The sequence below is a fragment of the Pogona vitticeps genome, chromosome 2 (assembly GCF_051106095.1).
Source record: "Pogona vitticeps strain Pit_001003342236 chromosome 2, PviZW2.1, whole genome shotgun sequence".
Lineage (NCBI taxonomy): Eukaryota > Metazoa > Chordata > Lepidosauria > Squamata > Agamidae > Pogona > Pogona vitticeps.
Genome location: NC_135784.1, coordinates 291,115,488 through 291,137,882, shown reverse-complemented (window position 1 = coordinate 291,137,882; position 22,395 = coordinate 291,115,488). Strand labels below are relative to the sequence as shown.

Here is a 22,395-nt window from a genome sequence, read left to right as displayed (position 1 = left end):
GTCAGCTATATTCTGATCTGCCCATTAATCCAGGATATGCAGCTCGAGTTAGTTCATAGCGGAACTCGTAAAATAAAATAAAATAAAATTCCTTGAGCGTTTCTATTAACTGGTGGTATTTACATGCCTAAAAGCAAACAAAAGAAACAATAAAATAAAGAAATTGAGCAGAGCAGGCTGACCATACCCTTATGTCCTTGTTCAAGAGAAACGATGGGGCAGTACCCCACTGGTAAGGAATTCAGATGAGGTAGCACCTACATTGTAAGAGAGATTAAACAGAAAGGTTGTGTAGCCAACAGGCAGAGGTGTTGGCAGGATGAGTTGTAAATGTGAGAAAAGGAATAAAGCGACCAAGGTTAAATCACCAAGGTTAAAACAGAAAAATTAGACAGTCCTTAAAGTCAGGGAAAGCTGTCCTTGAAAATGGGCAGCCATTGTGAACAGTGCTGGAGGCAGGAACCAGCTTTTAAGTTAGCTGTGATTGTAATATTTCCTTTATCCAAAGGTCATCAAATTCTTCCAGTAACCAGTAAAACTCAAGTAGACACAGAGATGCAGCTAAAGATCCGGAATGGAACTACGACGCATGTTGGCAAACACAATATGTATGATAGTATCCCTGTCACTGAGAAGTTAATGAGGACATCTGATACACAAATCATCAAGTGTCATGAGTGAACAAGTTAGATGATACACAAGGCATACTACGTAAAGCCAATGAAAGAAGTAAGGGACACAGCTGAAATATGGATGTTGAAGAAAACCAAATTAATATGATCAATAAAAAAATAAGTGAACCAAGAAATGTTGTTAAAAATCCAAATGAAAGAGTGGAGCATGTCAGCAGATCCAGAGACTCTGAAATTTGGTGATCTGAAGGAAACTGCTTTGAACCATCTCTACTCTGATTTATACCACATGGCGGTGAGTCCGCTGTTCCTTCAAGCATTAAATTCAGCAGGCCGTCTAGGCCTCACTCATTTCTGGTGGGGACCACCCTCCTGTAGAGAGGAGGTGATGGCTGCCACTCTGGGCACATGTACTCCTACACACTTTTCAATCTGCTGATGCAACCCCTATGAAATATTGGTTCAGCCTAAAGGAGTGAAAGGGACGTAGTGGCACTGTGGGTTAAACTGCAGAAGTCTCTGTGCTGCAAGGTCAGAAGACCAGCAGTCGTAAGATCAAATCAGGTTTCATTTTCAGTAACTCTGACATGACTTGTGACTCAGAACCCACCCACCCCTCACTTTTTTTTTCTGGGGGGAAAAGCTTATTTTTAATAGGGACTCAAGACTTGGAGTTCGGGGCTCGGGACTTGGTACTAAGATTCAGACTTGGGTTGCACCTTGATTGAGGCAAAAACCACCTTCCCATAGTGAGGAGAAAGGAAAGGATAGATACTGTATTTTTCCGTGTATAAGACTATACTTTTTTCTAAAATCTTTACTAAAATCAAGATAAACTTTAAGACTGAAGTGTCATTTAAAGCCGAGAGTCTAGTTAAGCTGAGAGCCTAGTAAAGCATGTAGCCTCGATCAAGCTTAATACACATCCAAAGTACTAAACGCAATTGTTAATGCCAACTAGTGCAGGCCCCTTGAATCAGCAGGACTTGCATAAGTGGCACCTTACAGCCCCATTCAGTGAACGTCTCTATAGGTTTCATTGATTCAATGGACTTCTTCAGTTGAAAATTACTACTCAATTTCAACCACTGGGTAATTAAAAAAAAATTAGTTTGCTTTATTTCATTCTAATTGCAATAACAATTTAATTTGCCTTACCCAAAAAAAGTATGTAATTCCATGTAACTGTTTTACTTTCCACTTGTTCTTTCCAAGCTCTGAGTTCCCTTGCATAGAGTGTATTGTGACCTTGAGCACCTGCATTTTGAGCATGGCTAACGTAGGGCAGATTCCCCCCGCCATGATAGGGACCCTTATTACCTCATATTTCTTCTGTTGTTGGCTATACTTCCAGATCAAGCCTATTCAGACCAGGCTAAGCCAAGGGCAGATCTCTAGATGTGGTTGGATTGCAGCTCCTTTCAGCCTTAGTAGCATAACAAATGGTGATGGGTATATTTGGAGTTGCTGGCTCACAAACAGTACAGGTGGCTCGTGGAGGACCGACCACTAACCACCTCTACTGTAGGCCATGGTTTTGTCAAGTTGTAAGATCCCAATACTTACCTATGAGTAAGGGACTTTAGTTTTTGCAATGCTGATATGCGTCAATGTAATAACTGCTCAAAGCTATGAATTATATTCAACAGATTTCAGAATATGCCTGAAATACAGTATCTTATTCTAATGGTATACTTTATCATCACCTTTTCAGAGAGATATTTTTCATGAATTATAAATTAATTACAAGCATACGAAATTGTATCAGCTTGGCAGATTCATTTTTCTACTTAGAGATCATAGAATTAAGAAGACAAGATGTCTAAAGAGTTAACTACTTCACCATCAGTTATATATAACTTATTATTCTACCCAGAAGAAGGATGAAGCATTTGTATGAAGATATCCAGATGGATTTTTATATTTGAAAGTGCGAAGATCACTCTGAGTTCCAGACAATCAGCAAAACTCTCTTGTGCAGAGACAAATGTCTGCTGTGGAAGAATGGGCTTTCTTCTAAACACTCAGAGTTGACATATCAGCAGGCAAAGTGAGAGAGATAAGGACAGAGTTAAAGTGCTGGAAACCTACAACCGTGGATGATGTTGAAAAGAATACAGTACTGAAGTTAGAAAGGGCCTATAAGGCCATCGAGTCCATTCCCCTGCTCAATGCAGGAATACAAACCAAAAGATATCTGCCAGGTGGTTGTCTAAATTTCTCTTGAATGCCTCCAGTGTTGGAGCACTCAACACCTCTCAAGATAACTGGTCCCACTGCCGTACTGCCATAACAGAAAGGAAGCTTTTCCTGATATTCAACTAAAATCTGGCTTCCTATAACTTGAGTCCATTGTTGCATGTCCTGCACTCTGGCATGATTGAAAACAGATTGTGCCCATTCTCTGAATGACAGCCTTTCAAGTATTTGAAAAGTGCTATCATATCTCCTCTCAGTCTTCTTTCTGAAGGCTAAACATATACAGTGGTGCCTCGCTTAACAATGTTAATTGGTTCCCCAAAAAACATCGCTATGGGAAAACATCGCTAAGCGAAACACCATTTCCCATAGGAATGCTTTGAAAACCGGATAATCCGTTCCAATGGGAACGGATTACCGTCCTTAAGCAAAAATCGCCATAGGAAACATCGCTAAGCGAAACGCAGTTCCCCCATTGGAATGCATTGAATAGGTTTCAGTGCATTTCAATGGTTTTGACAGGTCCGTTTTCGCTATTTTTAAAGTGTCTTAAAATGTTCAAAAACTGTTTAAAATGCTTGGAATCGTTAGTGCACCCTGTAAAACCTTTGCAAACTTAATTTGGCTTTGTTCTGAGTCTTCGTTAATTTTTAGTGAATTTCCCCCCCCCCCATTGGAATGCATTGAACTGTAGGTTTGACGTCCACTATTGGCTCATATTTAACTTGTTATCTACAATGATTCCAAAATCCTTCTCACTTGTAGTATTGCTGAGCCAGGTATCCTGCATCTTGTGTGTTTGGTTGCTTTTTCCTAGATGCAGTACGTACTTTGAATTTATCTCTGTTAAATGTCATTCTGTGTTTTTTTTTCATCCCAGTGTGCAAACCTTTCCTGATCATTTTGATTTTTTGTTTCTGTTGAAGAGCAGAGGGCCCAGCATTGAGCCCTGGGTTACCCCATTTGTTACCTCCTCCCAGTTTGAGAAGGAGCCATTAATCTTCTGAGTATGGTTCTGTAGCCAACTGTGTATCCACCTGACAGTTGTTCTATCTAGCCTACTCCTAGTTACCTTGCTAATCAGAATATTATGAAGCACTTTGTCAAAAGCTTTGTTGAATTCAAGATACGGTATACTATGTCTGCAGCATCCCCTCTGTCTTTCAGTGAGGTTACCCAATCAAAAAATGAGATCAGATTAGTCTGACGGGATTTGTTCTTGACAAATCCATGTTGGCTTCTAGTTATTACTGCATTGTTTTCTAGATGCTTGCATACTGACCAATCAATAATATGTTCCAGAATTTTCCCTAGGATTGATGTCCGGCTGAGTTATCTACAGTTCCTAGGTTCCTCCTTTTTTGCCCATTTTGAAGATAGGGACAACATTAGCCCTCCTCCAATCCTCTGCCACCTCATCCATTTCCCATGATTTCAAGAAAACAATGGACAGTCGTTTCTGAGAGCTCTTCAGCCAGCTTCTTCAATACTCTTGGATGCAGTGAGATATTCCTTGACTATTTGCTTATCAGTCTCCAGCTACAGTCCTGTCCCCTCCATTTGCACTTCAGATTTGTCTGGCTGGTCATAATCTGTCTTTTGGGGAAAATACAGAACTAAAACAGGATTGAGTTCTTCTGCTTTTTCTTTGTCGTCTGTTATCATTTTCCCTTTTCCATTCAGTAGCTGAGCCACTGTTCCTTTTACTTCACACATTCCTGAAGAATGCTTTTTTGTTGCTTTTAGTGTCTCTCGCTAACCTCCACTCAGTCTCAGCTTTTGCCCTGCTAATGCGATTCCTGCAATTCCTTGCTACCAGTCAATACTCTTCCTTCGTGGCCTATCCTTCCTACTTTCTATATGTGTCTTTTTTGTTTTTGTTTTCAGATCTTCTCTGAGCTTATTGTGAAGCCACACAGGCCTGTCTCCCACCTTTTTTTTTCTTGTTAGAGTTTCCTGTTTTAGAAACTCCCACCCTTCTTGGACTCCTTTTCACGTTAGGATCTCCTGCCATTGGACCTTACTCATTGTCCTGAGTTTCTTAAAATTGGCTTTTTAAAAATTCAGCATGTATGTGTGGCTACACTCTCTTTTGGTTTCCTTTGAAATCAAGAATTCTAGTAGAACATGGTTACTCCTGCCCAGAGTTCCTCTTATTACCACTTCCTCCATCAAGTCGTCTCTATTGATTAGAATCAAGTCCAGGATAGCTAGTCCTTTAGTTTCTTTCTCTACTTTATGTAGGAGAAAATTATGAACCGCACAAGCCAGGAATTTCTTGGAAGGACCATATTTCACAGAATTTGCCTCCCAACAGATATCAGGATAATTGATATCTCCCATCACTACTACATCATGTCTCTCTGAAATTTGTTTTTCAAAAGCTTTGAGCGCATCCTCTCCTTGACTAGGCATTCCATAGCAGACACCAACTACCATGTTCCTTTTGTTTTTTGCCCCAACTTCGTTGATCTGGATGCTCTCAATGGGACAGCCAATCTTATCCTCCTGTATTTCTGCATAGGGATGTGTGTTTTTGATATATACTGCAACTCCACCTCCCTTTCTATTCTTTCTGTTCTTTTTGAACAATTTACAGTGGTGCCCCGCATAGTGACGTTAATCTGTTCCGGATTAATCGTCGCTATCTGGAAACATCGCAATGCGGGGGAGGGAAACCCCATAGAAACGCATTAAACTTCATTTAATGTGTTCCTATGGGGCGAAAACTCACTGTTATGCGAAGATCCTCCATAGCGCCGCCATTTTCGCCACCTTGGTAAGCGAGGAAATCACACGAAAATGGTTGTGGTGGCCATTTTGGGCACCTGGTGGCCATTTTGGAACCGCCGATCAGCTGTTCCGCAAACATCGCAATGCGATGCTATTAAAACATCACAATGTGATCGCATTAGCGATCCCAAAAAATAGATTGTTATGCGGATTCATCATTAAACGGTGCACTCGTTATGCGAGGCACCACTGTATATCCTTCAGTTGCCATATTCCAATCATGGGAGTCATCCCACCAAGTTTCAGTTATTCCTCGCTGTCAAGTCGAACTTAAGTCACATCAGCAACTTGACTCAGACTCGACTTGGGGTGTGGTTTTTTGGGCTTTTTTAAATGACTCAGACTCAATTCATGAGTTGGAACCCAGCCACCCATCCCCTCCCTTTATTCTGGCAGAGGGAGAGAGAGCTACTTTTTAATAAGGACTCGGACTTGGGACTTGGTACGAAAGACTCGGACAAGGACTTGGGACTCGGGACCCAAAGCCTTGTTAACATCCCTGCCTTCTGCCTGACAATTTTATGTGGCCAACTGCTAGCGTCCTCCTTATCTCTCTCACACACACTTCTCTTTGCTGCTTTGATCTTGGCCAACTTCATGTTCCTCCACCTTCTCAGCTTCCCATTCCCCATTTTAATATCTCCTCCTTCCAGCCTTATATGGTGGACAATTTGCCTCAGACCTGTTACTTCTACTGTATTAAGCCTTGGTGGAGATATCTCATCTCTTCATTTTTATTGAATCTTAATGACAGAGATGATTGTTTGGTTAGCGCGTGTCAGCCTGATATGTGATTTATTAACTTTAATGCTGAACTCCCTGGAAGAGTATTATCAAGGATCAATCAAATTACTGTGATTACAAAAACTCTTAATTGCTGCAAAACTACTCTGCCCTTGCTTGGCGCTTGAAATCTGCATCCGTTGAGTGGATAATTAAGGAACTGGACATCCCCAAAATGGATCCATTAATAGATAATGTGCACGGCAGAAATGGACGTGGAGGCATCTCTGGTGATGTTGGGGAGAAATGGGCTGTTTGTTTCTTATTGGAGTATCACTGTTAACAGGATTAAAAGTGGGACAGCAAGCCTTTTTGGAAGTTAAATTAAAAAACAATGTGGTGTAGTGGTAAACAAGTCTCACCCGCACTGAGAAGATCTAGGTTCACCACTTTTCAACCTAACATAGAGGCCGGAAGATTCTAGCATTCCCAGAACCTCTGAGCTTCATCAGACAATTGGGAGAGAAAACTAAGAGGAAACTATGTGCTCTTGCACAAGCTCATCATAAGTAAACTGGACTGAAATGAAATGAGGGGGGGAGGAAACCCTAAATAACATGGCTTATGCCTCCGGGATGCTCTGTGATTTGTCTGACTCCAAAATTCTGTGCTGTGATATTTATGGGAAAATGCATGAGCCTCTCTTTAGCAATGCCAGACTTGTTAACCCCTAAGCTTTTCAAGCACCTAGGAATCTAGATTCAAGACAGATCCTAAGCCAAAGGGTTTATTTACTCAGAATTCAATTCTAAACTTGACCCAGTTTCCTTCCTTAGTGGGTCCAGAACCTTACTTGTACTTTTCTTTACTTGCAAGTTGGGTGTGGTTCAATGTATGAAACCATCTTGTCTTTCTGCCTCAGGCAGCAAAATATCTTCGAATGGCTTTAAATCAATGACAGCAAACACAGGGGATAGCTGGATACTTATTTAATAAAATGGGTTTTCTTCCAAAAAGTGAAAGCTACAATTTAACCATAGCACAATTCTACCCCCGTCTACTCAGAGGTAAGTTCTGCTGAATTTAACAGAAGTTCCTCTCAGGTAAGTACAGGATTGCAGCGCCAGGACCTAAGTATAAAGAACTGTGCTTAAATCATTAGCTGAATTATCACTGTTATGTTCAGCCAACTCTCATCTGCCTAAATTTGAATTCTGAGGCCCAGATTCTGTTTGTCAGTTTTTTTACCATATGTGCAATGGTTTGTTGCTCGTATGGTTTCACTTTTCTCATCTTTTGCACAAGAGAGTATTTGCAACCCCCTTGGCAAGATGAAGCCTGTTTGCTTTGAAGGGGACAATCTTCTGCTCTGTGCAGCTGCCCAGCCAAGGAACTGAGCTGAGCGCGACACTTCCTCAGCAGTTATGACCATGTTTACTAACAGGTCTTTGGCTTGGGGGCTTTACCACAACGACTCAGCTTGTGACACCAGAATGAGGTATTTATCATGTCTACCTCAGGCTTAACAAAAGAAGACAGCCTGATCTCCACAATGGAAATAAGGAAATAAGGGAGACATAAGGAGGGCTGTCTCCAGAAGGCAGCAAGACCAGCATTTAAGAGCAGAGGTCTGAATCCAACTGGGCTGTCCAAACTAGAGCTGCTGAATCAATGGGATTTACTGACTCACCCTTCAGAGGCTGATTCAATGGGTCTGCTTTCACTGGGTGATCAACTAGGCTTGGGCGGATCTTCGGAAAGTTATCATCGGAATTAGAGCGCCTAGAATCTCTCAGCCGATGTGGCCACTGCCTCACAGGCTATTCCTGGCGTTGTCATCCACGAAGTCATTTCTCCAAGCTCTGCCTAACAGCACCCATGGCCCCCAACAGTCCTCTTCTCATTTCGCACAGAGGACCCAAAACATTCACACCAGCGGGAGAAAAGTCACAGACACACACCACCCGCTCCAGCTTGGTTGCCACAGAGGAGAACTACTGTGGTTGCCTACTTCAAAGTATGCCTTTGAAGGCTTTGAGCCAGAAAGGCTATACAGTAGGAACCCCATATCCACGGGATCGGTATCCACTGATTCACTTCTCAGTTGCCTAGAAATGCGAAATAACCCCCACCTCAGAAATTTGCATCTATCCAGGGTATATTTACCAGAACTCGCCACTAGAGGGGGCCAGAGACCATGCAATGTATATCATTCAACACTGCTGTGGTTTTTCACGCTGCTGTGGTTTTCCATCATCCTCTCTCTCTCTCTCTCTCTCTCTCTCTCTCTCTCTGTGTGTGTGTGTGTGTGTGTAACTGATCCCAAGCGGATGCTGTACAATATGGCTGGGCAGCCTAGGGGCCCACATGTCTTTCCCAGCACCTCCGGGACCCCCAACATCTCAAAAATAAATAAAAGTGAAGGGAGATATTTTAGGTTTTTAAAAAAATAATATTTGTAGAAAAATGAAAGGTTCCCAGGGGGTTCATTCCGAGGAACATGGCAAGCGAATTTAAAAAAATAGATCCATGTCACGGTTCTGGAGCTGTACCAGTCCCACCAGGAGACAGTGGGAGGAACTGGGGACTGTTTCAGACCAAGCATGTGTGTGACTACAGAGCTATGGAAAGCCTTAGGTCTGCTGAACAGCATGACTGCATGCCCTCAGCTCCACAGGTAGCCATTAACGGTTATTGTAAGTGCAGGACATGCTGTTCGACCAACTGGGCCCTTTTGCTACACTGTTGGTGTCTGCCTTCAAACTGCTCAGTGGACATGAAAGCTTATCCACCCCCCTGGCATTCCGGCTCACTTCCCATGTCAAAGCTGGTACTCAGAGTCTAAGGTACTTGGAAAAGCAGAGTTGATTGTGGGGGGGAGAGAGAAACACAGCAATAATTGTGTGTTTTTGTTTTTAGATTTAACTAGCTGGATAAACACATCTCTAATCAGCAAGCTATCCACTCTCTGTGTCAGAGCAATTAACCTATTTGCATTCATTAGATTTCAATTAGCATATATTAGCTTTCAATTAGCAATTAACAGAAAATCTTTTCCTCTGTACTGCAGGATACAATAGATTTCCCCTCCCTTTTTCTCCACCTCTCTGCTAGCCTAAAATGGTATTGCAGAGAAATTCTTTCTCCCAAAATGAAGAAATTATGGAGAAAATATATTAGAGTAGACATTTATTCCCAAGAAACTACCGGATTTTACCTTTGCTCAGCCTCTTGCTGACATCCTACATGAAACACTAATGGTTCAGAAGCAGACAAATATTAAATTTTCATTATTCTCTACAACAAGCACGCACCGCCTCTCTTTAGCTCTTAGGCATTCTGAACAACTCTGGCTATCCGAAGCTTTTGCTGTTTCACTGAAATGAGCAGGCACCTTTCATTCTTCAAAGCACTCCGTATTTTCAGATCATGTCCTTTGCTCCAGGTCATGATCCGTAGGTCCTCTGTCTGTCTGTCTGTCTGTCTGTCTGTCTGTCTGTCTGTCTGTCTGTCTGTCTGTCTCTCTCTCTCTCTCTCTCTCTCTCTCTCTCTCTTTCTCTCTTTCACACACACACACACACACACACAGAGAGAGAGAGAGAGAGAGAGAGAGAGAGAGGTTTCCAAGACTCTGTCATGCGCTTGACGTTTTGATCTATCAACACACATATGGCATGCAGAGTATTTTCAGAAACGAGGACTCAAATGTTTGCTGCTTTACTTTCTCTGCAACGGAAAACTAGAATCTACCCACCAGCCACTTTCTCCCCTATGCCAGTCTTTTCCTCCACTCTAGGTGCCTTGGGCTGAACCTCCCATCGTCCCCAGCCACAGCCATGCTGAATAGGGGTGATAGCAGTTGTAGTCCAGGGCATCTGAAGAACAACAGAGTGGATGAAAGGCTGTCCTATGTAAAACAAGAGAAACACTGAGTGCTCACATCAATAGCTTGAGATGGTGTAAATCTTGATTGATGAAAACAGACGTGTCTTTTTTTTTTAAAAAAAAAACTCTAATTAGGTCAAATAACCCTAAAGAAATATTTTAAACCAGTTTCAAAAGTAAGAGCTTTTTTTCTCTGAAGCTGAATTTATTTGGGGAGGGACGGGATGACATGTGCATGTTACTATCAGTTGTATTTCCCTCCCATCTTCCTTTAATATTATACTATTTATCAACGCAGGAACCTTGTGAGGGAAGAAAGGGATTAAGATACCCTCCCAAGTTAAGCTCTCATGCCAGTTTCAACAGGGCTCTCCATTACCTCAGTCACCTCACTTGATATGCAAAATTACCTGATGACAGGGTTTCTTGAGTAGGTTTAGAACATTTAGGCAAGCTTTCTACTTCACAGAGAGCAAGGGCCATCTTCTCCAACTTATTGCCTGCTAAAGGAGTGAGACTACAACTCCCATCCTCCCCAGGCAACCTGGCATTCGGGATGATGGGGTTGTAGTTTCAGTAGGTGCCTGATTGAGGAATGTCGGAAGAAGGCGGCTGCCAAAGCAAGGATCCCAAGAGACTTCTCCTCATTGCTCCCCACAGAAGCATCTTAAAATACGAAATGCAGAGTCTCCGTTTTCATTGCCTGTTCTCTTTCCCTCTCAGCCTCTTGCTCACTACAGATCTATTCACATCTACTCGCTCGCTAGGGTTGGCTCACAATCGTGCACACCCATCAATGGATCACTATCAGATCAGGGAAATATACATGAAGTGATACAGAACCATTGAGAGACAAACCTCTGATTTCATCTTGTCTCGCCTGAAATCCCTAGTTTTCCTCACTGAGGCATCCTCCTTGCTCAAGGCTGAAAAGAGACATTAACAGGATCCTGTTCACTATCTGAAGAAAGCACTGCTCCGATCAAATAGGGAGAAAGGGGGAATGGTGTGCATATGTGTATAGGTGCACCCAAATTTAAACTGCACACGTGTGTGCACACACACATGCATGCGCGCACGGACACACACACACCCAATTAGGTATTCTAAATGTCTTCTTTGGCCTGTTCTCCAAGGCACAGGGACCAAGCACACAAAAATTATTAGGGATTCTAAACGTCTAATTTAGTCCTCTGCTACTAGTCCTCAAGGCATAATACTGTAATCAGGCACACAAAAAGAATGAGGTCTTCTCAATAATTTGCCCCTCAAGATCCAATAAGGGAGCAAGAGGTGACTCAGGCAATCCGGAGAGAAGCAGGCATGTGAGATGCAGTACACAGATCACAGTGTGGGACCCCAGACCCCCCCCCCGGGTGGGGGACACACCTCAAAGTGCCCTTGAGCCTCTCTCTAGGATGTAGTTCTGACCCCCGGAAAAGGTGGGTATCCAGAAAGAGGCAGTGATCCGCCTAGAGTGGTCTTAAGTGACTAGATAGGCGGGATATAAAATAAATAAATAAATAAATAAATAAATAAATAAATAAATAAATAAATAAATAAATAAATAAATAAATAAAGCAAAGGGGGACGTCTAGGTAAAGGGGGTGGGTGGGAAGAGAAGGGGCGACGGTACGATCAGGAGGCTGAACTTTCCTCCTTGCTGTTGTCTGAGTATCTCCCTGGCAAAGACTTGAGGAGAATATTAAGAACCCCGGGCGGGCGGCGAGCGATTATCCAAAGCCACCCAATGCGAATCAAACCCGGATCTCCTGGCCGCACCGGCCGGATTTCCATACAGAGAAAGGCAGACATGAATGCAGATCAATCTATGGGGTGGGGAGGTGAACCACGGTCCTGCCACCAATTCTCCTCCTTCGCACACATCAACACCCCCCCGCCTCACACGCAACGGTAAGGAAGCGAGGGCGAACCAATGTCACCTTTCCAGGGATGGAGACGGAGGGCAAGTGCCCAGGAGCCTCCTCCCCCCCAAAAAAAAATCCCAAGCGCGTTTTTTTTTTTCGCGCAGACGATCACGACTGTTTATTACGATTATGAAAAAATAAGAGTATTCTGTTGTATTTGCTTTGATCGGGACAGCAAGTCAAAGGCGCCCCCCCTCCCGCCCTCCCCAGGGCTGCGCCCCTCCACCGACCCCTTTCTCAGCTCGCGTACCTGGGATGGCCAGGTTGGCCAAGGGCACGCTGTGGATGCTTTCGGGCAAACTTGCCATCCAGTCCGCGAATTTCAGCTCGAGCTTGCCTTGCGATGAAGCCATGCTTGCTCGCGGGGAGCGGAGAAGAAGCGCGCCGGGCTCGCTCGCTCGCTCGCTCTTTTCAGCCGCCGGCAGGGATCGCAGCCGCCGCCTCCTCTGCCTCCTCCCCCTTTCCTGCCGGATCCCTGCCTCCCCCGTCAGCTCACTCCTCTTGTTCTCCGCTCCCGGCTTCGCTGGAGAGTTCACACGCCCCGCTGCGCCACACCCCCTGGCGGCGGATGACGCAGGCGCAACCTAATTCGAATTAGGCTGCCCAGCGAATTCGGATCACTGGCCAGGCGGGCGGGCCTTGGCGGGGGGGGGGGGGGCAAGCAAAGAGCAAAACCTTTGGGCTCCCTAAACTGTTTGGCGGGCGGGGGCAGAGAAGGAACCGGCCACTTCGGTTTGGAAAGAGAAGCCAGCGGGGAGTGAAAAGGGGAGAGCAAACGGTACTTGGTTCTTCCCCTTTCTTCCAGCTTGCTGCCTGAAGCAAAGGAGCAAACAGCTGCCCACCAAGTCCAGAAGCTTAAGCCTCTATCCAATTGTTATTCCTCACAAGAGTAGAACCACTGAATCAATGGGATTTAAACAGTGTTAAGGCATCAAGTTCTTAAGGACTCAATGGCTTTCTTCCAGTTGGGATATACAGTAGAGCAGGATCTATGGAGGGTGGGTTCCAAGCCTGGCCACCCCCATGCCTGAAACCAAGGATAGTAGCCTTCCAAAGGCAGAAGGCAGGGAGGGAGGCCTTGAGGAGTGCTTGAACGGCTGGCACCCTTGTCCCATTGGAGAAAATAAGGACTCAGCTCTGCCCCTGGAAACCGCCACCAGAAGAATGTGCCATATAAGGGAGATAATGAAGGACTACTCTTCATTTCATATGGTGATCAGCTGTGCATAAGTGAAACTGTGGTAATCGAAACAGCCAATACAGGGCTCCTACTGTTGTTGTTTAGTCGTTTAGTCGTGTCCAACTCTTCATGACCCCACAGACCAGAGCACGCCAGGCCCTCCTGTCTTCCACTGCCTCCCAGAGTTGGGTCAAATTCATGTTAGTAGCTTTGATGACACTGTCCAACCATCTCATCCTCTGTCCTCCCCTTCTCCTCTTGCCTTCACTCTTTCAGAACATCAGGGTCCTTTCCAGGGAGTCTTCTCTTCTCCTGAGATAGCCAAACTATTGGAACCTCAGTTTCAGGATCTGTCCTTCCAGTGAGCACTCAGGGTTGATTTCCTTCAGAATGGATAGGTTTGTTCTCCTTGCAGTCCAGGGGACTCTCAAGAGTCTCCTCCAGCACCACAATTCAAAAGCATCAATTCTTCCGCGGTCAGCCTTCTTTATGGTCCAGCTCTCACTTCCATACATCATTACTGGAAAAACCATAGCTTTGACTATGCGGACCTTTGACGGCAAGGTGATGTCTCTACTTTTTAAGATGCTGTCTAGGTTTGTCATCTTTTTCCTCCCAAAAAGCTCCTACTGTACTACTTTCCTATTGATTCAAGTCTAACAATTGGACTTATACTCACAAGTGAACAAAACTACATGGCTTATTTTATGCCTGAGACAGAAGCCTCACAAGCCCCTCCTTCCCATCTCTAGCAAAAGGCCAATGAAATAATAATGACTATGCACCATCAAGTCAGTTCCGACTTAACGGTGACCCTTACCAGTTTTCTAGAGATGGTGTATTCAGAAGAGGTTTCCTATTCTCTCCTTCTAGGACCTTGCGCTTTGCCCAAAGCTACACAGGCTGGCTCTTCTCAGTGGGAAATAAATGTAAAATTACAACAATGTAAATAATTGTTTTGTGTGGCTTCAGGCACCCTCTTTGTCTAATGGTAGGGCCCATCATGGCTCTTACCTCTGTTCTTTTGCTCATCCTCACTGGGCACTTGGGCATGGAGGATTGGGCCCACCATGCTATATAGAAACAGAGTGTAAGCAGGACACCTTAGCCCTATACAGGCATTCAAACAAGGGCTAACCTGAAAATATGAGCAGGGAGAGAATACGAATATAACCGATATCTTATCTCCTGCTTGCTACTCTCTCCAGAAAGGGAGAGAGTGCATGTGGCATCTCTCTGTGCAGCCGAAAATCCTGGAAAATCAGGATTCTGATCACATGAACATGCTCCACACATAGCAGACGGTTGTCTGCTTCAGACCAGCCATCATCATAAGGAGACAGCAGTAGGCAGGGGGTGTGGCTAGAACTCTCTCCGTGCTCACCCTTTGTAATTAATGCTTGCTCAGATGCCTGAATAGGGCTTCTGTCTGCTCACTCCCCTCCTCTCATCCAGCAATTCATAATAATAAGTTTGGTCTTCTCAGAAGGGGCTGTCTCATCTTCTCCTGTCATTTCATGGCTGCCTGAAGCATTCTGGAAGTTTCAGGCCAAAAAGATAAAATCAATTGCTGTTCCTTCCTCCCCTGTTTTGATTCACATACAGTATTTCAGCCGTGGTAGGAATTGTTGTCTAGAGAGAGAAAAAGACATCTCTTACCTTTTCCTCTCACGTACCAGTTTGGAGAAGGAAGGGGCAGCCCCTTACATTCATCATGGCTTTTCTCTCTGGTTGGGTATTTGGCACCATGATCCTCCATGGTTTGCTACCCAGGGAGAGAGAGAGAGAGAGAGGAAGCAGGGCGAGCCGACAGTGCTTACCCCTTGCAGAACAAGAACTGCCTCCACTTGATCACCCCATTTTCTTTCTTTCAGTAGATTGCTCCACTGCCTCACTCACTCTGTCAGTATGTTGATCCTGTCCACTTGGCTAATGTAGCAGGAAAAACAAGGCTCAGTGGCGGTCAGGTATCTTCTGTTGCCCGAGATGGGAATCAAACCACCCCCACCTCACCCACATTATGCTGAGGATCTGGTCCAAAGCCCTTCCTGTAAGAGGGAGATACAGTGGTGATGGTACCCACTCCTAGCTCTCCAGCACTGCTGGAGAAGCAGGCAACAATAAGATGATAAGGGTGGTACAAATGTCTTCCCATCTAGCTGAGAAATCAAAGCAAAGCATGTGTATAACCCCCCGTAGTGGTTAAAACACTCTCTGGGTGGTTTACAATGTAATTATGAAGGCTACACATTGGCCGCTGCCCCACCCCAAGCTGGGTGCTCAATTTACCAACTTCAGAAAAATGGGAGATTGAGCCAGCTGCTTGAACCTGTCAGGATCAAACTCAGGTTGTGAGAAGAGTTTTGACTGCAGTACTGCAATTTAACCACCGCATCGCAAGGCTCAGTGGGCTTTATAGCAAAAAAGCAAAAGAAACTGGTGTCAGTCTCAATTCCAGAGCCACCTGTCAAGGAGGCAAGGAGGGAGAAGGATGTGGTGGCAGTGACAGCTGTGCCTCTATTGAGCAGTGCCCATGCTCACACTGCTGCCCGTCTGCCCATCCAAAGGAGGGGGATATCAGAGGACCAGTGCCAGCTCCCAACGAACAAGAAGACTATGGAGACACAGCAGTCTCAGTCCCTCTAACCACCAGACATTGGCTCAGGACTGTTGTGCAGAATTGCATCAGCTCTCCAGAATGTCCAAGACCCCGTCAAGAAGCGAGTGGAGTGCCAGATTACTCTGACATCTGAGGTTATTTCCTCAGTGAGACTAAAGGCAGGGCTGGCATGGAGCCATCCAGAGATGAGGGGACAAAAGACAGCAAGCTGCCCACTTACTTCCTCTCATGAGGTAATATGGAAAAGGAAAAGGGAAAGGCTCAGGAAGTGAGCAGAAGATGAAGCACATCTGAAATTTCTACCCCTGCTGCTTCACTCTTCTGATCATGCTGGGATGTATGAAGAATAAGATTCATTGGGCTAATCTATCATCACTGTGCCACTCGCGGTGTTACTAGATGAGTCAAAGTTCCCATATTGAGAAGGAGTGCTCCTCAAGTGGCAAACATGCTCTAAGTATATAATTGTGAAAACACGTTAAAATAAATAACGTGACTTTGAATTATCTCTAGAATGTAAACAAAAGCTTCTTTTGCATTTCTAATCCTGGAGATACATGTAGATCATTTAGCTGTGAAAAAAGCAGTGCAAAAGCCAGGAGAAGGAAGATTTTGATATTTGGAGCTCCTGGGTCATGAAAACATTTAGGACTTAGCCCACGTTGGACACCAGCCCAATATTCTGTTATCTCTCAATGCCAGAGCCCAGCCTTGGGAAAAAGGAGGGTATTGGACAGTTAGCATTCCCTTTCTGCTTTCCCACCTAATAAATCGAATATTCCACTCCCAACTGAGCATGCTCAGTTCTTCATAAGCTGCTTCTTAGGGTTCCTTTTTAAAATGCCCGTGTCCCCCTCTTGCAATAAGATTCCTCCAGCAAGATTTTTGGCATGAAATGTTCTACTTTGCCTAGATAAAGAGTCATACTTTTTTTAAAAAAATGAGGTGACTATTAAGGTGCATAATAGACCTATCCTGTGTAGGGTACAACGTTTTCATTGGGTTTGGAATAATCAGCTGTTCTTTTCGAAGGAGGCTGGTTCAGAGCCCTGTTCCAGCATGCTTTGGAAGCTTAGCAGGGCCAGTAAGTTGGGCAGTAATATGCAAACTCTCCATCACTCTGTGCCCAAAGCATAACACAGCAGAGCAAAGAAACAGCAATTTTCCAAGATAAGAGTACGATCGTATATTTACTAAAATGAATTAAAATTTCATGAAACTTTCCACTTTCCCAAAACTTTTCTTCATGTCCAGGATGGACATAGTTTTCTCCCCCCTTCTGTTATTTAACATTCTGCTTCTTAAATACCTCAAAAGCCTGCTCACAAGATTATGATATTATGTTTGTTTCTAATTAGGATATTACTATACTGTGGACTTTTTGACATAATATCCCAGATGGCTAGGTTTGTTTTTTTAATATATATATATATATAATTAAGTGGTGCTAATATTCGAAGGAAAGCATTCAACTGGAAAATGATCCTAGTATTGAAATGACAATAAGTTACAGTTTTTGACCGGTGACGGCCACTGGGTGGCAGCAAAGCAGAGCAATCTGGGAAATGTAGGCACCGTCATGAACTGAGCAAGAGCCTTCAGAATTAAGCAGTAGAGATGGGGGTATTTGTATATGAATACCCCCCTCTCTATTAAGCAGCAATCCACCCATCCCAATGCACTCTATTGTCTTCAGCCACACAGAGCCCAGAGGTTGCTTGGATCTTTTAAAACTGACTTTCTTAAATACCTCTGGTAGCATATGTTCTCAAAGTCTGGGTGGCAGGAACTGTCAGGGTCTCCATGGTGCAAGCTCAGCTCTTAACACCTTACTTAGAGATGGGCACGAACCAAAAAACAAACCAAGAAGTTCATCAATAGTTGCTGGTTCGCTGAGTTGGATCGGGTCAGGTTTGTCCAAACTTGACAAACCAAAATGAACTGAACCGAGGAACTTTTTAAAGTGATTCAACAAATTTCCTGCTTCATTTGCCCCCGCACTCACAGCCAGCATCTCACTCTCTTCTCACAGCCCTGTCATCTCCCTACCTTGTGCTTCCTCCTCTTCCTCCTCCTCCTCCACCATCATCAGTGGCCTGACTTCCCTTCCAGGGGCTGCACTTGCCGGCTCTGTGCATGTGTCCACTCATTAGGTAGCAGGCATGTGCATGCGCAGCGACAGTGGGCTGGCTTCTGTGAGCTGGGCCTGCTATCTCTGTACATGCGCCAGGCTCCCAGTTGATCAGGGAGATCAGCTGGGACCAACATTTTCTGTAAGCTGTGTGGCTCAATGGGCGGCAGAACCAGGCAGGGAAGCGACAGGGAGCAGCAATGGGCAGGTGGCAGGCAGATGGGGTGACGTGTTTAGTTTCCTCTCCCCCAGGCCAAAAAGCCAAACCAGGTAGCCATGAACCACAAACCATCACAAACTGCTGTTTTTCTGGTTTAATGCCCATCTGCAGTCCTTTTTTTCCCTTCAGATCCAGGGGCTTCCTCTTCAAAGTGTTCAGCCTGGGTGGCATAAATTCACTAGTGTGCCAGGTTTCAGAGCACTGGCAGAAGTCTCAGGGGATTGCTGCACTTCTTCAGGTCTCCAAGCAAACTGCAGGGCAAATAGCATTGGAGAAGGTGGCGTAGTGGATGGAATGGCAGAGCAGGACTCTGGAGACTTGAGGTCAAATCCTTGGTCAGCCATGGAATCACACTGGAGTATGGCAATGTAAAAAAACCCACTCCTTAAATAACTTGTGCCTTGAAACTCCTGTTAGTGTCGCTATAAGTCACGTACAACTTGACAGCTCCCAACACAGAGAACTGGCAAAGAAGAAAGTTGGGTTTTGTGCTAGAAGTGTCAAGGCCTGGACACTTCTCCCCAACTCATTCCCAAGATCCTCAACACCTGCACTGACTCAGCACAAAGGAGTCTGCACATTTGCTGTGCTTGTTTCCTCCAACCTTTGGCTGCCCTGCCGCTGTGACATCACAGGATCTACCCTTCTGACCTCACAGGATACACCCTCATTTGTGACATCACAAGGCCTCTGTCTTGTGACATCATAAAGACTATCCCCCAATCTCAGGTTTCAGCCCTAAAATCTCAGGAGATCAGATGCTGTTGACCTGGCAAACAGAGCCCTATGTCGGCCGAGGGCTTTGAAATAGGGTGGTAAAATTTCAGAGGGTGCAAAAGTTTGCTGGTGGGGAAGTACCTGTTGCTATTTGCTGCTGGGAGTGTGCAAAGCGGCTTGCCCTGGGTATGTACTGTCTCCAGCCACTCTTCCCCAGACAGAAGGAAAGGTAAAATAGGCAGCTCAACAATGGACAACAGGTTGACTTCCTTCGTCACCACACCCAGCCTGCCCTTCTCTGGGGACCTCTAGGGTAAGAAATCACAGCCCGGGATACCTGATCCAGGAGACTGCAGTCAACAGGGAAAGCACAAAGTCCTGACTTCGCCTCTGTATTTTCTCAGTTGCCAAGCCTGGTCCAAGTCCCTGTTCAGAGCTGAAAACATCTAATTTTTTTTTTAAAAAGTTGTTACTTGCTATTTTTAATGATTGTTGATTTTCCAAGTAACTTTGTTGCAGTTAGTCATATTTGAAGAGTGACTTGTGAATAACTTTCTAATAACAGGCTATTTTTCAGTTTCTTTTTATAATATTCATTTTAACAAAAAGAATACAGGAAAGATTCAAACTTGGCAAACCTGATGGGGACTCCCGAAACAACCTTTTAAGAGTAACAAATCCATGTTAATTGTTATATTTAAAAGTAACAATTTTATTGAGCATTACATTGTTTCAAAAAAAAGCAATACCAGTGATGAAAAGATTTTGTTTAAAAAATTAATTACAATTTCCAAAATATCCCAGCCAGCATGCTGGGAGTTGTAGTCCAAAAAGTAACATTTCCCATTTCTAGTTATGCCCTCATTTTCTCCTGATAAACAAACATATCAGACAAACAAAAAACAATAAGAGACAAAAACTGTGTGCCGCCTGAAAGACCTACTGCCATATACAGTATTAATGAAAACCTTCATGGATCAAGTCCACCTGAAAGTTTTGGCCATGCTGAGCTTCATTGTTGCATCATATGAGCTGCGATTGTGTGTCCTAGCCACCCTCTACAAATGCATATTGCAGGATAAGAGATCTTTTGAGAAAGAATGTTTATCATTCATTACTGATACTCCAGTAAACTGACCCAGGCACTGAATTCTTTTTTAAAAATCCCAGGACTTCAGGAGCAGAATTTAAAAACTCATGATTATTGTCTTGGAATTGGGTGCACAGCTTAATGTGTTGAAGGGGTTTGAGTGTTCCAGTGAATCTGAGAGCAATGCCATGAGGAAGGAAGACTCTTTTGCCAGTCTGGACCCCTACCAGGGTCAACCAAGGCAAAATGTTCCCAGCTGAGGCACCAGACTAAGATGCATCCACTCTCTTTGGAAGTAACACTCACATCAGCAGAAGGGGATACAGTATATAGCTCCAGGGGTGATTAGGGTGGAGACGCTCCCAGAGGACAGCTAATGGGCAGCAGTGATAGTGGAAGGTAACACTGGTGGAGGATCTTTTACAGGTGACATTCAGGCTAACCCTTGTTAGCTCTGTGCAGAAAAAGGCATTAGTAAACCACTTCAGAATATTTCTTACCTGGAAAACTCTGTGATGGATGATCCACAAAGAGGCAGATTACCTCAATAAAGAAACCCTGAAGAGTTGAACTGAGCCATTGATGATAGAACTTCGGGGAAGTCATTAAATCATAGGGTCAGCATAAGTTGGAAGCAACTTGATGGCATATAACAACAAACAACAAGGACACTTCATTATCATAATCTATAGACCAGAAATGGACAAATTGTAGCCTCCTCTATGTTGTTAGGTGGCCATACCCTTCAGCCCTGTCCATGATATCATGGACGTTAACCATCCTGCATGAGATCAATGCCAATGTCCACCACCTTTTTATGGAGGAGACATTATGGATTCCAAATGAATGTGGTTCTTGAAAAACAGTAGCTTTTAACAGTCTCTATAGACATTTGGGGGCAAAGCCTGTTCACAGCTGGCTGTTGCTACTCACTGGCCTGAATTCTCCCCACTCCCCATTTTGCTGTGTTGCTCGACATAGCTGAAGGGACCAAGAAAATATTTTTATCCCTGAAATGTCCTGTTGCACATAAAGGTGTAATGTTCACACAGTCACGGGGAAGATATGTAAACTGGAGCCTTGAACCGCCACCACCCTGCCTTGCTTCATATTTAACTTTGATTCCAATGCTTCAAACTAGAGTGTAACACTCATCTCACAGATGATTTTGTCATGTCTCGAATTGTATGTGCCTAGGAAGCAAAAGAACAACAGACAAAAACTGAGAAAAGAATAGACAGGAAACAAAGCCAGTACTGTACATAAATCTTTCCAATTCTAAACATGTTTACTTAGTCCCATATCAACTTGATCTTATGTAAGGGTGTTTAGCATCATCATGTGAGAGCAAAATCAGTCAAGTAGTGTCCTCAGAGTCTGGATGAAAATTTGGTAATTGTGTCTGTTTCAGATACAATGGGGGGGTGTCATCTTTCACTTGTAACCCCTTTATCTCAGTTCTGTTCTTTCTTACCAGAAAACAGTATGTTCAGACAGAAAAGACAGAACAGGTACACAATGGCTTTTGCATTCCAGGACCGTCCATCTGGAATCACATCAGAAATGAAGGCCTTCACTGGTTCTGATCAAACAGAACAATGCATAATTCATTTCTCTTTGAACTTGGAGATCAGCTGTAGGAGACCTTGATCCAGATGGATCCATGGCATGCAGGCGCAGAGATAGTAAGTGTGGGGCTTGCTTTTCTTTCCATGCCATGTCTCTGGTTAAAACAATCTCCCGATGCCACACAGGCGGCCATTTGCCTTGAAAAGAAAAACATACGTGGAAGGTGTCTGTGAAGATTCTCAGTCATCCAGGTGGAAGCTGAGACATGGCAACTGGACTTCTTTCTTGTTAGGTTGTGATGTTTCGCTACTCATCCAAGTAGTTTCTTCATCTGTGGAAGGTGATTCACTCCTCCCCAAATCAAAGTCCTGATACGTACTAGCCTCCTTGTCTGCTGTAGGTGGAACATTAAGGAAGAGGAAGAGAGGACAGGCAAAGATTTGTACAGTGTTGTCACCAGCAAGAAAGAGGGGTGTTGTTTGGATCAGATTGGCAACAAACCATCCTGGTCTAACATTGCTGACAACAACAACTGTGGCTGCTGCTGCTCATTCCATTCTTAGAGGAGGTTAGCCGTCATCATCACTCTTCTGACTTCAGGTGTGGCAGCACTAAACCATGATGTTGTGTTACATCCAAACTAGTCTCCAAATTTCTTTGGTATTCAGAATCGATAAAAAGTACAGTGGTGCTTCACCTGACGAGGAT

The 22,395-nt window shown here is 44.2% G+C and overlaps 1 protein-coding gene across 1 annotated transcript in view; it reads right to left on the bottom strand.

The window, feature by feature from the left end:
- The window catches only part of PLCXD3 (phosphatidylinositol specific phospholipase C X domain containing 3), a 98,512-nt gene extending 85,795 nt beyond the window's left edge, over nucleotides 1-12,717 (bottom strand). Inside the window, exon 1 of the mRNA XM_072992795.2 lies at nucleotides 12,411-12,717. Coding sequence (XP_072848896.1) covers nucleotides 12,411-12,513 — 103 coding nt within the window. The 5' untranslated portion in view covers nucleotides 12,514-12,717. The remainder of the gene's footprint in view (nucleotides 1-12,410) is intronic.
- Nucleotides 12,718-22,395: the final 9,678 nt, after the last annotated feature.